We start from the raw sequence: 16,497 nt of genomic DNA on the forward strand, positions 1-16,497 counted from the left end.
CATCTCTAAATGAAAAACTACTCAGTAATAAAAAGGAACAATTTAGTAACTAGTAATAAAAAGGGACAAACTAGTAATATTTGTAATTACATGAGTGGATCTCACAAGCATTATTCTAAGTATTCTAAGTGGAAGAAATCAGATTCAAAGTCTACGGACATGAGTTGTGGAAAAGCCCAAACTTATGGTGACAAAGATGCATCAGGGGCTGGAAAGGGACTGTGATTATGAGGAGGGGATTAAGTAAGGGACACATGGGAATTTTAGAGGGTTATAGAAATGTTCTCTATATTGTTTATAGTAGTAGTGGTTGCAGGACTGTATATAGTGTCAAAGTTTATAGAACAGTACACATAAAAAGGGGTGAATTTTACTTTATATAATTTGTACCTTAATTAAGCAGACTTTTAAAAACTACCACCTGGGGAGCATAAGAATTGACCCTTTTGTTTTCCCAGGATTAAAATTGCAGGAAGGTTGTTTCTAGACCTGGAGATCAAGATGACTGCATTCTTTGCTGCCATCACCTCCCAACCCTTCCATAAGTCTGGGGAGTCGGTTCAACATAAAAGATAACCATGAATGTCAGGGGCCATGCTTCAGGATCAGCAAGAAGGGATAGGGAATGGGAGATGAGATGCAGAGGGTTTGAACTGGTGGGAAATTCAGCAGCTATCAACTTAATCAGGGGAAGAGGTAGTAATGTTAAGTCTCAATTACAGAGAACAGTGTTGTTGGTGGTGGTGGGTTTTTTTTTGTTTGTTTGTTTTTTTGTTTGTTTGTTTGTTTGTTTTTTGGACAGGCAGAGTGGACAGTGAGAGAGACAGAGAGAAAGGTCTTCCTCCTGTTGGTTCACCCTCCAATGGCCGCTGTGGCCGGCGCACTGCGCTGATCCGAAGCCAAGAGCCAGGTACTTCTCCTGGTCTCCCTTGCGGGTGCAGGGCCCAAGCACTTAGGCCATCCTCCACTGCCTTTCCGGGCCACAGCAGAGAGCTGGCCTGGAAGAGGAGCAACCGGGACAGAATCCGGCGCCCCGACCGGGACTAGAACCCGGGGTGCCAGCACCTCAGGCGGAGGATTAGCCTGGTGAGCCGCGGCGCTGGCCAGAACAGTGATTTTTTAAAAAAAGATTTATTCATTTATTTGAAAGGCAGAATGACACACAGTGTGAAAGGCAGAGAGAGACACACACAGACAGTGATAGAATCTTCTGCCTGCTGGTTCACTCCCCAAATGGCCACAACAATCAGGGCAGGGCCAGGCTGAAGCCAGGAGCCAGGCATTCCATCCTGGTCTCACATCTGAGTGTTGGGAATTCAAGTATTTGGGCCATCATTCGCTGTTTCTCAGGCTTATTAGCAGAGATGGATAGGAAGTGGAGCAGCCAGGACTGGAACCAACCCTATGACATAGGATGCAGGGCATCCCAAGCAACAGCTTAACCTACAGTGCCACAAGGCCTCCCCCTGATTTTCAGTTTCTAAACTCACCGTTGAAAGCATTTTTGGTCCTCTGCATCCTAGAATCCCTAGCAACTAGATCCTTAGAGATACTGTGGTGGAACATTTATACATAGATGAAAACAAAAGGATTCCAAGTCTTTTAAATCATCTTACACAAAGAATCTGTATTTTGTACCCTCACACCTTTTGCAGTGTTCAGCAACTGTTAGGAAAAAACGTATTTGAAGAATTAACTGATGAACATACTAAAACTCACTGAAGGGCAGAACTGTTTCCTATTAAATTAAAAACTCTAAAGGGGAATGTAACACCACTGTTGTTTTGTCTGTTATTACTGCAACAGTACTAGAAAAAACTATATCTCATTCTTTATTGTGTGCTTGTTCTGAGCAAGTGCTCATCAAAATAGACTGCTCCAGTGTTTTCAGGACGTTAAAAGACAGAATAGATCTAGCAGATTCAATGTAGACCTTGGCAATTAAATATACAATTTCAGCAATGTATGTCCTTTGCAGTTCAAGCACACTAAAGCTGCTACATGGATCATATAATTGATTTGTGGCACATTCTGCTTGCATCTATCCAATGGTTTATTAAAATAGAATAGACAAATACCAATAAAGTGAAAAGCTCCACAGAGAATTAACCAAACCACATCACTTTCTTCACACCTAGAATATTCCAACCAATAGTAATTTTACAGCAGCTCTCCATAGAACCAGAGACACAGCTTTGTAGCCACAAGTCCACAATACAAACAAACCTTTCCCTAAAGCCCAACAAAGAAACAGGTTTATGAAATCACCATTAAATGTAATAAAACACTTGAGAGATGGGTAGAGGAAAGTCAAGATGATGAACACAGAAGAACCAATTAAAAAGGTACCATCTCTGCAGGAAAGCACCATGTTTAGATAAGGCTCTTTATGAATACTGACTACCATAGCATATGATGATACAGGACTGAGAGCCTCAAAAATCAGTGTCTGGGGCTGGCATTGTGGCATAGTGAGTTAAGCTGTTGCTTACAATGCCAGATATATTGGAGTGCAGGACAAGTCCCAGCAATTCCACTTCTGATCAAGCATCCTGCTAATGGACTGAATGATGGCCCAAGCACTTGGGTCTTTGCCACCCACGTGGGAGACACAGATAGAATTCATGGCTCTTGACTGGCCTGGCCTAGTCTCAGCTGTTACAGGCATTTGGGGAATGAACCAGCAGGCAAAAATTCTCTCTCTCTCCCTCCCTCAATTAGGCAAATAAATAAATCTATTACCAAAAGAGGTATAATATTCAAAGAAATAAACCTAAAAACAGAGTAAATGGTGTAATCAGCACAATTTATTCCTTTTTTTAAAAAAATATTTATTTGAAACTAGTTTCAGAAAGAGAGAGATACAGAAAGACAGAGACAGAGAGATCGAGAAAGAGAGATCTTCCATCTGCTAGTTCACTCCCCAGATGGCATCAGTGGTCAGAGCTGAGCCAGGGCAAAGCCAGAAGCTAAGAGCTTCATCGGAGTCTCCCATGTTGGTGGCAGGGGTCCAAACATTTGGACCATCTGCTGCTGCTTTTCCCAGGCCATGAGCAGAGAGCTGGACCAGAAGTGGGGCAGCTCAGATGACCCTGTGCCCATATGGCATGTGGCATTGTAGGCAGCGGCTTGACCTACTGTGCCACAATGTTGGCCTCACAATTTTTTCTTATTAGCCCCATTCTGAGTGTTATCTTCAATGATATGTTAAGGGTTAAGAGATAATCTTTTAAAATTTTGTTTACTTACTTAGTTCATTTTATTTGAAAGGCAGAGAGACAGAGACAGACAGATATATAAAAAGTTCTTCCGGGGCCAGTGCCATGGTTCAATTGGTTACTCCTCCGCCTGTGGCACCGGCATTCCATATGGGTGCCAGGTTCTAGTCCCAATTGCTCCTCTTCCAGTCTCGCTCTCTGCTGTGACCTGGGAAGGCAGTGGAGGATGGCCCAAGTGCTTGGGCGCCTGCACCCGCATGGGTGACCAGGAAGAAGCACCTGGTTCCTGGCTTCGGATCCACAGCGCCGGCTGTAGCAGCCATTTGGGGAGTGAAACAATGGAAGGAAAACCTTTCTCTCTGTCTCTCTCTCACTGTCTATAACTCTACCTGTAAAATTAAAATAAAATAAAAATAAAAAATAAAAAAAAATTTTTTTTAAAAGTTCTTCCATCCACGGGTTCTCTTCCCAAATGCCCACAACAGCCAGAGCTGAGCCAGGCCAAAATCAGGAGCCCAGAATCAATCTGGGTCTCCTGTGTGGGTGCAGGACCCCATGTACTTGAGCCATCGCCTGCTGCCTCTCGGGGTGTGCATTAGCAGGAAGCCAGCATTAGAAGGCGAGATAGGACTTGAACTCAGGCACTCTAAAATAGATGCTGATATCTCAAGCAGCTGCTTAACCACTGTACCAGATGCCCACTCACCAAGAAATAATTTTATCATAACTTTTCTTAATCATATGGCAAATATATTCCATGTATATGATTACTTCTATGCCACAAAAACCTGAGCAAAGAGAGTCAACTGTTTTAGTAATAGTTTTAAAGATACTGACCAGAATTGCCTGGATCACTCAGACAGGGTTTCTTTTCTCTCTGACATTTAGAACTGTCAAAAATGTATTTACTATTTCCCAGAAACATGTGCTTGAAGGATTATTTAGAATTATATCCGTGAATGTCCACAGCAGCTTCCCCGTACACTGTGGTGACAGCACAGGCTGTACATCCCACACACATATACATGTGCACACTCATCCAGTTATATTTTACAGACATTTAAAGCTATTCTTTACAATGACATTTTATGAAATGAGGGTGAATTGGCTGAGTGGAAGGAACCATCTTCACTTCCCATTTGAAATCCAGGCACATTCAGATGCTCGTGGTTTCTTTGCCTGGTGTCTACAAAAGGTGAGCCAGTGGAATTCTTCACTTTCTGGGGGTGATTAAGTGTGTGCTAGAACAAGAGTGCAGGTACCAGGATAGTTGCCCTGGGCAGTGTAACTGCTCAAGAACTGGGTTAAAATGGTGAAGGATCAAGTGTGATGAATAGAAGGAGGTTAATAACATGGTAATTTGGAAATAAAAAGCAAAATTTAGAGTCTGAGATATCAAAGATTAATTTTGATAGAAGGTAAAAATTCTACCCCATTCAGAGACCACTTGAACACTGAGATTTTAAAACTTTCAGAAGTTTGAATTCATTTTTTGTTGGCCCATGTGTATACATTCCTTGAGCAAACTTTTATTCAACATGAGCCATACAATGGCATACCATGAATACAAAGAGGAATACAACACAGCCCCCATAGCTTGCTTTTTTGAGGACTTAGAAGACTTTTAAACATCAAATGTTTTCTTTCTAAATTGCATTTTAATGAGTTAAGTGTAGAAGAATCAGCAACTCCCAGAGGGACTTTTTAAAATAGGCGGAAGGGATAAGAACATCACATTTTGAATTTGGCCAACAGAAAACACTTCGTACATTTAAAAAAAAATGTGTATTCAACTTTAATTTCCCAGATCTTCCTTTCCTATATCATGGAAATTTACTTAGTGGTTTAAAGTATTGTTCCTGTTGACACAACACTGAAGTCCCATCTTTCTTAGAGTGCTTGGACTAATTCTCTTTCTATAAATATTGGTATGTAAACAGACATTTTCATTGACATCAGAATAAGTTCTGGTCTCCTTTTCATTTATTTATACTTCTCTCTGTTTTTGTAAACAAGCATATGATAGATGCTATAATCAATGCCCTACAAAATATGGTTAGAATGGGGAGATATATACAGAGAATCAATATGAACCACATTTACCCTTTAGGGCACGTATGATTTGAAGGTAGTTATTTATTCTGTATTTGATCAAGTCTTTTTTTTCCTAATCTGTATTTTTCTCCAAACCTTTTATGGTGTTACCTGAATATCTAGCCTCAAGTGAGCACACAAAGAATGTGTTACTCCAGATTCTAGTTCTACCTAGATTAATATGTGTATGAAAGAAAGGCTGTCCAGGTTTCTTGGAAATAAGTCTTACACAAAATTACATTCCATTGTTAAAAATTACTCATGCACTTGCCAAGGCTGAACTCAGTTTCCGGTGTCACGTGAGATTATTTATGGCTTTTCAAAGCTTCCCTTAGTTCCTCACTGTCTACCCCAACTCTCTCCTCTCGATAGAAATCACTCTTCAGGCTGACAGAGACTCTGTGCTCTTAGCCATATCAAGCCACTCCCCAGAGCAGTGGTTCTGAGTTTTTATTTCACAGACCAGTAAAGTCTCTCTAAATGTTTTGGGAACTAATACAATATAGCCATCTTTTTAATCTGCAGTTAAAAATTTTAAAAGTAAAATACACAGTTATAAGAACGTAAAGAAAATAATAAAAATCAGTGAAAATATAACCTCATAACAAATTCATAAGAATTATAAAATAATACATTTAGCACTCTGAGAAACTTTGTAATTCATTCTTGTTTTTTCTCATCTTGCCTTGAATTGCCTTTTGGGAACCTTCATGCTTTGCATCGGGTTTATAAAAGAATAAGCTAAGCAAATATTTAACTTCTGCTGTTTATGTACCATGGCATGGATTTAGGTTTACACTGGCAGCTGAGTAGAGGAAGGCAAGGAAGTGAGAAATTGTATGAATCAGCTCCATACCATCTCAGTCTTCATAGCTATTCATCATTGCCAGTGTGGTCAGTACCTCACACACACACAGTGGACAAGGCAAGGGGATTAGGACTCAGAGTTTGCCTCAATCAAGGTAGTGGACAACTCGGAGGCAATAAGATCTCCCTGTATTCAAAACAAGTGAAGCAAAGAGTCACCCCCAGATACTAAAATGGATAAAGACTTTTTAAACATAGATGCAGTGTCTGTATCAAAATCACAAGTGATGGCTTAGACATCTCCATCTACTGTCAAGATTCATGCATACCCCAAACTAATTAAATGACCCACAAGAATGTAATGTATTAGAAAAAAGCAGTAAAATTCTCTAGTCTTTTTTAAAGCTTGGATCTTTTTTTAATGTGACTCATCTCATCTGGTAGTCCCCTCTTATCTGAAGAGATATGGTCCAAGACCACCACTGGATTTCTGAAACCATAGATAGTACCAAACCCTATAAAACACAACAACCCCAGTTCTGTGACCCCCTGGCTGATGGAAATTGACTGTGTAATGCAGACTGAGTTTGCAGGCAGAAGGGCGTATGCATGGACACAAGGGAGACAGCATGGCTGAGAGAGATTCTGCTGACCGGCTCCCTGGGGAGAGCTGGAGGGAGGTTTTCTTGGTTTGAGAAGGCATGACCATCCGCTTTGTCTCTGGCTGTCCCACTCAACACATGGTACTTTGGTTTGCACCCTCCTTGGCGTTCTGCACAGGTGCAGTTGTTTTTCTTGCATATAACATGCTCAAAATGGTGGTGTTACTCACTACCACCACCCCAGGAAGGACATATATCGATGGTAGCAGCCTATTCTGGGCACGCCTGCAGGTGGGGGAAGTCCCTAACAGTGCAGTAGGGGGGTCTTTTACAATGACCATCTGTACACACCTTGCTCCTGATTGGTTTGGAGCTGAATATAGAAACAGGTCAGTAGGTGGATACATGTATAGTCTGAAGGGGCTTAATTTAGTGAGTCCTGTTTCTATTCTCATATATACTATCATTTCCTATATGTACATACCTGTGATAAAATTTGCTTTATAAATAAAGCACAGAGGGGGCCGGTGCTTTCGTGCAGTGGGTTAAAGTCCCAACCTGCAGCAGCAGCATCCACATCCCACATCGGTGCCAGTTTGAGTCCCGGTTGCTCTACTTCCAATCCAGCACCCTGTTAGAGAGCCTGGGAAAGCAGCAGAGGATGGCCCAGGTGCTTGGGACCCTGCACCACATAGCAGACTTGGAAGAAGCTCCTGGCTCCTGTCTTCGACTTGGCCCAGCCTTGGTCATTGCGGCCATTTGGGAAGTGAACCAGCAGACAGAAGATTCTCTCTCTTTGTCTCTACCTTTCTTTGTAACTCTGCCTTTCAAGTAACTAAAATAAATCATTTTTAACAAAAGCACAGTAAGAGTTTAACAACAATAACTAATAATTAAGTAGAATAATAATGACAATACAACGGTAATAAAATTTCTGTATGTCCCCATCCCCTGACTGCCACAAGAAGGACAGTGTATACACCATGGATATGCTGGCCAAGTAGATGATCCATATCCTCGACAGCGGGAGGGGAGAGAGGGACAGCATGAGATTTCTCACGCTACTCAGAACAGTGCGCAATTTAAAAATTGTTAAGTAATTTATTTCTTGAATTTTCCATTTAATTGTTAGACCACAGTAGATTGAGGTAACTGAAACTGCAGGTGTAAGGAGGAGGAGTTACTCCTGAATATATAGGATTCAGTGCTATCCCAGGTTTCAGGCATCTGTTGGAGTTCTTGGAATGTATCCCACACGAGTACCAAGTATTGCAGGACACACAGGTCATTGTCAAAGGAATCATATTGCTTTCAAACTTAATTGTGTTTTTAAACAGTTGGAGTAAGTTTTTTCACAAGCAAAGGCAAAACCTCACTAACATGTGAAGATCTTAAAAAAAAAAAAAAAGCTTAAACTCTGAAGAGGTACCTTCCTTTCATGCAAATAGTGGCTATTTCAGTGGCCTGAAGAACTGCTGGGCCCTCCACCACATTCAGCTCTTCAGCAAAGGTGCAAGTGCAGAAGACAAAACTACAGACATTTGTCCCGTACTACCCTTGATCTTAGCCAAAAGGCCAAGAAGCAATTCTCTCGTACGAAAATAATGAATTGATGAAAAAAGGCTGCATCCTACATCATAGTTTTAATTTAGATCAAAATTGTCTCCATTAGAAGCATCTGCCCTTTAGAACTTACACCTCAAAGGAAAAACACAACTCCAGAGCTGAGGCTATGAAGAATAATGGAGTGCCTGAGACGATGCTGACCGTACTGGTCACTTTACTGTGACTTTTATTGTTTTTAATCAGTGCTTGGTTCAAGGTTCCATAGGTTTTGAGTCATCTACTCCAACTCTATTTGTCTCACAAGCCCTGATATTTTTAGAACTGTAGTTATAACCAAAGCACTTGTATATTATTTTCACATGACATGCAAAACCTCTCATGTACTCATGAGAAAGGGCAGTGATCTGGAGGGGGTTTTTAGGTTATTAGAAGAGATTGTATTTGGGCTTCCATTGTAGAGGAAATGGCTTTTACATGATCCTAGCACTGAAATATCTCTGGCTCGAAAAAGGCAATGCATCAGGCTATCATGGTTTAATGGGAAAAGAGAAGAAAAATAGTAAAGAATGTCTAATTCCTTTATTTCTAATTACATGTTCATTGTGTAGTCTTCTAATCCAGGGTTGGTATATAGGATTCCTCTCAAGTGCCAGCTCCAATTGACTGATAGTGGCTGCCTGAAGCGCTGAAGTGAGAAGGATGCTGAGGCCACTTCTGGGCTATGTGGGAAAGACTGCCACAGTTGATTAGTTATGTCTGTCAGGAGTTGCCACACATGTCACCCCAATAATCTATGATGTAGCTGAGGAAATTTGCCCTCCAGGATGAATTGTCTGGGAAGACAACAAGACTTGGTTCTGGAATCAGTATATTTAAACTATAATTGAACAAATCGATTCTCTGATAATCAGTCTGTCTCACTAGGGACTGCTCATGTGGTTGAGAAAACGGAGGGTTTAAACCAGCAATGCTGAAGATATTTTAAGTCCTGACACCGTGGTGCTGCCTACTTGAAAAGGCCCTGATGGAAAGATCCCGCCATTCACGTTCATCTTGTGACTTGTTACACATTTACTATGAGGGACCCACCCTGGCTCCTTCCTTACCCAATTTTTGTCAAACTCATGTTTCATCAGTCAGCATGTACCAGGAGACAGGCAAGATATGGTTTTCACACATGTGAACTTGATTATTTCTGGTGGTCTTCAAGTGGGCAGCTGCAACCTCTTGATCTTTAATTAACAAATTATTTAAGGACTATTTGGGGAAAGACTATGAGGCCTGGTTGCTGTCTGAAAACCTCTTTCCCACTGAAGAGAAAAATGCATAATCCAGACTTGCAGAACAGATGTCAGCAACTCAGAGGAAAACCCCAGAAAGTAATCTGGTGGAGCTCTCTCGTGTAAGAAATACTCCATTGCCAGTGCTCTGGATGGCAGAGGACAGATGACGTGGGAAGAGCACGGGTACCGGACATCAACACCCTTGAGTTACAGGTGATTCAGAGAAGTCCGGTTCTGAATGTGAAGACGGTTTTGGAAAGGCTGAACTAATGTTTTTCTCTTTTATTTTCTCATGTTTGCAAAAGATCTACATGTCGTATCTAAAAGCTTTCCCATATAAATCTAAAAAAGTGTAAAATACAACTTTGTGTCCTATTGACACCTTTTTTTTTTCTCACTTGTACATGGAATAATGGTTCCTCTTCCAATTGATGGTGTCTTAAACTCATTAAAATGTGGTATATTTTGCACCCATAACACCCATGAGAAAATGTGGCAGCAAGAACTCAATTAATCATAGGTTGCTGTCCAAGTTCCCTCAGGAAGTTAGTTATATGTCTAAGGTTAGAATTTACAAGATCTTAAATCTTGGCTAGTCCACTTGAGCATCACTTAATGCACATCTCAGAAAGTTCGGTTTTAAGTAACCAGATTATGGGCTGAATGACCAACTACAGCAGGTCAGCCCAAAATACAGCTGCTCTACCTGCCAATCAATAACTTTGTTCCCTGCAGTTACATATCTTATATTCCAAGAACATGCTTTAGTTGTCAGCATTGGTTTGGAAAGAAGATGATTTGTCACATGTGGCACTGGATTTTTTTTTTTTTTTTTTTTGTGAACCCATCTACTGTCATTTTGTGGAAATACTCAACCTACTATGATACTCTCTCTTTTTCTCTTTAATTTAATCCTCACATCACAGGGACATTTTCGTTACCTTTTACAATGAATAATTATGATACAAAGAAATTATTAGCTTGAAGCATATAAAATTGATAATATTGTACCATTTAAAAATATTTTGTTTGAAAGATAAATGAGACGGATGAATAGACAGATGAAAGAGATGGGGGGGAGAGAGAGAGAATCCCATCTGCTGGTTCATTTGCCAAATGCTTCAAAGGCCAGGGCTAGGAATATAATCTAGGTCTCTGATAAGGGTGGCAAGCAATCCAATTACTTGTGCCGTCACATTAGCAGGAAGCTGGAATCAAGAGCTGGAGTCAGGAATCAAAGTCAGGCAACCTGACGTGGGATGTGGACATTTTTACTGCTAAGCTAAATACCCGCTCTCTTTTACTATTTGTGACCCACAGAATCAGACAATTTCTATAGTTCAACTTAATACAGACATACGAGACATTCACATAAACAGACCAGAGGACAGCCTTTCATTCATCATTATTGAGAATCTTCTAAATATAATAGCTCTTCCATGTGAGCCTCTGCCCAGCTGTACAGGAACCTTGGAGTAACACCTTTTCTGTAGCTGGTTCCCTATGAAGACCATCATTCGAACTACTCCATAAACATTTATTGCACATTTTAATATGGACTAGGCATTGTTCTTCGCCTTGGATACAAAGATTAGCAAGTCACACTCCCTACCCTTAGGAGCACACAGTCTAAGAAGGGAGACAGGCACAGACACAATTAGTGCAAAATAGCAAGTAACATAATAGACATAAATAACACACTGAAAAGGCATTTGCCCTGGCTGGCAAGGCAAGAGGATCTCAGAGCAGGTGCTGGGTCTTAAAGGAAGAGCAATTTACTTGTCAGCAAAGAGGGGGAATGATACATTACCCAGAAGAATGACATATTCAAAGCCATGGGAGCACAACAAAGATAAGTTTGAAAAAACTCTAGTTTGAATGTAGATAGGATGTATGGCAATGGTGAGAGAAGTGACAGGAAGCAAAACTTGAATGCAGATAAGATCTTTGGCATAAAGGCTCTCCATGTGGTGCTAAGGACCTTGTATTTTATTCTGCAGGTGGAGAGAAATCACAAAACACATTCACAAGAATTTAAATTGCTTAGAAGTAGAACCACCTTTTAAGCTTTGAATTTATCCACCCAGTCCAGTCATCATCTCAGTTTCCGGACGCATTAGCGACCCCAGAGCAAGCGAGAGTTTTTTCTGACCAGCCCTGGCCCAAATGTGAGCCAAAGCAACCTGGATTTCCAAGAGGTTGTTTCAGCCCTGACATCTCTCTTAAACACAGTCATTGAGCTGCGGTTCCTCACTGTGGCTGGAAGCATAGCCAAAGACTGCATTATTGTGAGAGATTGTGGCTTTGACAATTAAGGGCTCCTCCACTGCAGGCCTCTTTACTTCACTTGGGTGAAGGAGCTTGCCAACAAGCACTCCATGTTTTCATATTTTCCTCATTGGGTAATTGCAAAGTGGGTGATTCCACCTAAATGCAGTGAGATTGATTTCATCCAAACTGCCGACTGGCTAATCAGTGGCCCAGTTTTCCAGCCATGTGCTCTGGCATCTGGCATTTACCACTCATCAAATTAAATTACACAGCACCAATAAATCACCAGCTCACGACTGGGCAAACCTTTTTCCCTTAAGCTCCCTCCTGCTTAATACTTGCATGTTTAAGTATCACAGTTTATCTATACAGGGACGTCAGCTGGAATGTATAACAAATGAACCACAAATGGAGATATTTTTGTGTGTATGTAATTATACATAGACACACATATATATGTATATATGAATATGTAGCAATGAGTTATCCTATTTATATGAATTTCCCAAATGTATAAAGCTGAGTGACTATCAGTATTTTTGTTTTACAAATTATACATGAGTGACTACCAGTATTTTTGTTTTAAAAATTATACATACATACACATATACATATATATATTTATATATATGAATATGTTATTCGATTTATAAGAATTTTCCAGATGCCTAAAGTTAAATGACTAACCAAATATGTTTTGTTTTATTTAAATAGAGTCTTTTTGGAAATGTTTCTAAAGTGTTGGAAGTATGGTTCTGGCGTCAGTATGCTCTGTTTGGATCCATGTCTCTTCTTCTACTAGCTTTCTGTCTTTGAGCAGGCAACAATATTTCTGAGTTATCTATAAAATGAGAATAGTAGTATCCACCTCATAGGGTTGCTGTGTGCATTATATAGGGGTAGCCACACAAAGCATCTGATATGCAGTGAACATCTGAGAAAGGCTAGCAAGGAATACGTGATGCATGTTAGAAGTGGTTCTTGAAAACTGCAACTATCACTTTGTAAATTAATGATGCAGGACAACCAATAGCTGATGCCCTCAGGACCTATTAGGAATCAGAAAGGGATTTGCCCCTCCACTAAATGGCCCAGACTGGCAGACTTCTTCCCCATCTTTTCTTTTCTTTTCTTCTTCTTTTTTTTTTTTTTTTTTTAGTCAACACCTCTTGTTTTCAGACTTTCACTTGTCACAATCTGAAATTGCTAACATCAATAAGCCTAGAAGTTTTTTTTTCACCCTTAGTGTTTTAGTGACAAATCAAATAATCCAATTTGTTAAAATTCTATCTAAAGAAGCAGTTAGGAAAACTCGAATGAATGCCCAAGTCCATGTTCTGTATGTAATATTTTAGCTACTCAAAGATCTTATCTGCTGATTTCAAGATTACCTGCTATCTGTGATAGATGATGTTGCTATAAAATGATCTCCAGAATATGTGAATATGCTCTTAACATAATGTCTGCATCTGAGTGGCATAGGGCTCCAGAAGTCCTTTAGAGGTTCGACAACAGCAACAAAAATAATTGTATCACCTTGGGTTTTTTTTTTTAATGAAGTATAGCATACAAATAAAAAGTATATGTGCAAAGTTTTACTGCTTTAAAAAAAAAAATTTAAAGACATGTACTAACTTGGCCTACCGGGGACCAAAATGTCAGTACCACAATCCATATAGTATTATTTCTTGTTTTTGTTTTTTTTTGTTTGTTTGTTTTGCTTTGTTTTGTTTTTTTGAGAGAGACAGAGACACAGAAAGAGCTACATGCTTTCATTCACTCCTACCCCGACCCCTCAAATGCCCAAAATGTCCAGGGCTGGGCTAGAGCTACAGCCCACAATCCAGATCTCCCATGTGGGTGGCAGGAGCCCAAGTGGCTTGCAAACATCACTGCTGCCTCCCATGGTCTGCATCAGCAGGAAGCTGGAGTCAGGAGACAGAGCCAAATACCAAACCCAAGCATTCTAATATGGGATACAGTCCTAACCAGCATGATGGCCATCAGGCCAAATGCCTGACCCTTCTTTCTGATTTTTAAACAAATCCTCAGGAACCTCAATCTACTATTATCCATGAAAACATCGTGGATAAGACCAGAACTTCCATGTAGTAATCTATGTGAGGGTTTCCCTCAAAGTTGTGCAGTGAAGCAATCTTGAGGACGATTGCAATTGCAATATTATTATTATTATTATTATTATTATCATCACTACCGTTATTTTGGAATTGTGGTATGTCAGTGGCCAAGTCATTCTCCTACTGAGAATATCTTTTTTAGGAATAACCTCTATGTCTTTTTTATTTTATCAAATATTATAAATTAGATTCTGCAGAATAAATTTCAGATTTCAATTGATTCTCCCCTTTGGGCTCATATTAGTAAATTCTTCATTTTCAATAGACATGTTTTATTTACTAGAGTTTATATGTGTAAACTTTGAAACATTGTATCCCTCTTATCATACCTCTCTGCCACATCCTTTCTCCAGTCAAACCTCTTCCCCAACACACACACACACACACACACACACACACAGAGTGACCTGCCCCACAGTTCCTATGCACGTTTTTTTCTCTCTTGCCCATAGACTGTAGATATTTGCACATGCTGCTCCTTCTCCTTGAAATGACCTTTCCTGTTTCTTTGAGTGGAGATACCCACAGTCACCTACATGGATTGACTGTCACAAATAAACTCATTCATGAAAGATAGTATGCAAATAGAACCCATTCTGGAGCATAGGAGGTGCTTAACAAACAACAGAAGGAAGTCACTCCTTGCTTTGGGGTCAGTCTTCATCTCAGGACTAAGTTCTTCTTGAGGACAGGGCAATAAATTTTAAAATTCTCTGCTGTAATGCCCAGAATACAAGGCTTCAAAACATAAGTATTTGAGGAAGGTAGAAAGAAGTAATGGATGGAAGGAAAGAAGAAACAGTAAAAGGAAACAGAGAAGGAAAGAGGATAGGAAAGAAGGAAGAAGGAATCCTTTTAACTTGCTCTAACAGAATTCTGTGGGCTGGGGGGCTTATAAACAACAGGAATTTATTTCTCACAATTCTAGAGGCTAGGGAGACTAAAATCCAGGTGCTAGCAGGTTCCATGTCTGATAAGGGTCCATGTCCTCACATGGTAGGAGGGAACTAACAAGCTTCCATGGACCTACTTTATAAGGGCACTAATCCCATTCATGACATCAGAGACTCCATGACCTATTCACCTCCCAAAAGGCTTCTAGCTCCTAATACCATCACCTTGGGCATTAAGATTTCAATATATGAATTTCAGGAAGACCACAGCACCTACTAATTTTGATGTTCAGACTTCTGATTATCTTATATAATAACTAAAAGTTTAAACATCTGAAAACATAAAGGTAAATAGCTGGACTAAGGGAGAAGTTCAGGGGTTCTTGGCATGTCTCCCCCACTCCCATGCTTTGAACTTCTCCATGTAGAGATGCTTTCCCTGGGTGGGAGTTGCTATGACAGCACAATAGAGCGCAGAATGTCAATTGCAACCCTTCTTTTATCATTTCAGGTTACAAATGCTGCTGCCAACTCCCCTGGCCAAATGACTCTTCATCTCAAACCTCTCCTTGTGTGTGGAGGGGATGGATTTACTCATTCCAACTTTGATGGCTGTATCACTTCTGCCCTTTGTGTTCTAGAAGCTTTAAAGAATTATATCTAAGATTCATATATTTTTTTGCACCTCTACTTTGGGTTTTTGTTATCACAGTTTTCTGTTATTGATTATTCTGTTTTCAATTTGTTTGAATGAAATTACTGGAAAAATTGTTCTTCATTTACTGTCATCTTTTACTTTGCATACAAAATAAACTTTATAATTTTGAAGGGTGCAGCCAATGTTTGAATGAAAATTCCCTTTACCTTACAACTTTCTTCACTTTTCTGAATTACCATAACTACTCCTTGTTGGAGCAAAAGTGGTTATTAAGAACAGCAAATGGCCCTCCCCCAAAATTGTATTAAATCAAAGTAACAGTTCAAATGCCAAAGTCCTTATTATCCACTGGAAAATTTCAATGACTTATAGGGAATAAGCACTATCCAGGCCTCATTTTAAGTCTTCAAATGTGTCCATGGATCAATATTTTTACAAATTACTGAACCACAAGATTTCTTCAAACTGTGGATAAGAGTATAATTTTTGTTTTTCAAGTATCTCCCAAGACAGTAAGTGATCCTGAAATGTAGTTCATACATAGAGTCCTCAAAAACTTATAAAAAATTATCACAATGAAAAAACTATACATGAAATTTCAAATTTTTTCACCAAAATAAACTAATCTTTCAATTGCATTTTTCCATGAACTTTTTGAAGTCCTTGTCATCTTCCTGGGATCACAGTTTGGAGGGCAACAAGACTGACAAAGAAATGCCCCTTTAGATTTTCAGAAAATAACAAAATTCAATTTGATTTTCCAAGCGACAGTACTTTTTTAACTTAAAACAAATTTCTGTCTTAATATGGAAGACAGAAATTAGGGAACTGGTGCTGTGACACAGCAGGTAAAGCCACAGCCTGCAGTGACGGTATTCCATATGGGCCCCAGTTGAGTCCCAGCTACTCCACTTCAAATCCAGCTCCCTGCTAATGCACTCTGGGAAAGCAGTGGAGGACAGCCCAA

General features: G+C 39.9%; 1 protein-coding gene and 1 long non-coding RNA gene across 9 annotated transcripts in view; one reads left to right on the forward strand and one right to left on the reverse strand.

Annotated features, from left to right (window-relative positions):
- The window catches only part of RNLS (renalase, FAD dependent amine oxidase), a 295,137-nt gene extending 279,430 nt beyond the window's left edge, over nt 1-15,707 (forward strand). For all 8 annotated transcript variants that reach the window (XM_070057646.2, XM_008270153.5, XM_089314820.1 and 5 more), the window contains one exon: nt 15,384-15,707. Coding sequence is in view for 6 of the 8 variants with exons in the window: in XM_008270153.5 (XP_008268375.4) it covers nt 15,384-15,536 (153 nt within the window). In the remaining 2 variants the exon portion in view is untranslated. The remainder of the gene's footprint in view (nt 1-15,383) is intronic.
- The window catches only part of LOC149121978 (uncharacterized), a 412,421-nt gene that overhangs the window by 104,279 nt on the left and 291,645 nt on the right, over nt 1-16,497 (reverse strand). The gene's annotated exons all lie outside the window — the stretch shown is intronic.

Source organism: Oryctolagus cuniculus, chromosome 15 (assembly GCF_051225735.1).
Source record: "Oryctolagus cuniculus isolate XC-2025 breed Fujian yellow rabbit chromosome 15, ASM5122573v1, whole genome shotgun sequence".
NCBI classification, from domain to species: domain Eukaryota; kingdom Metazoa; phylum Chordata; class Mammalia; order Lagomorpha; family Leporidae; genus Oryctolagus; species Oryctolagus cuniculus.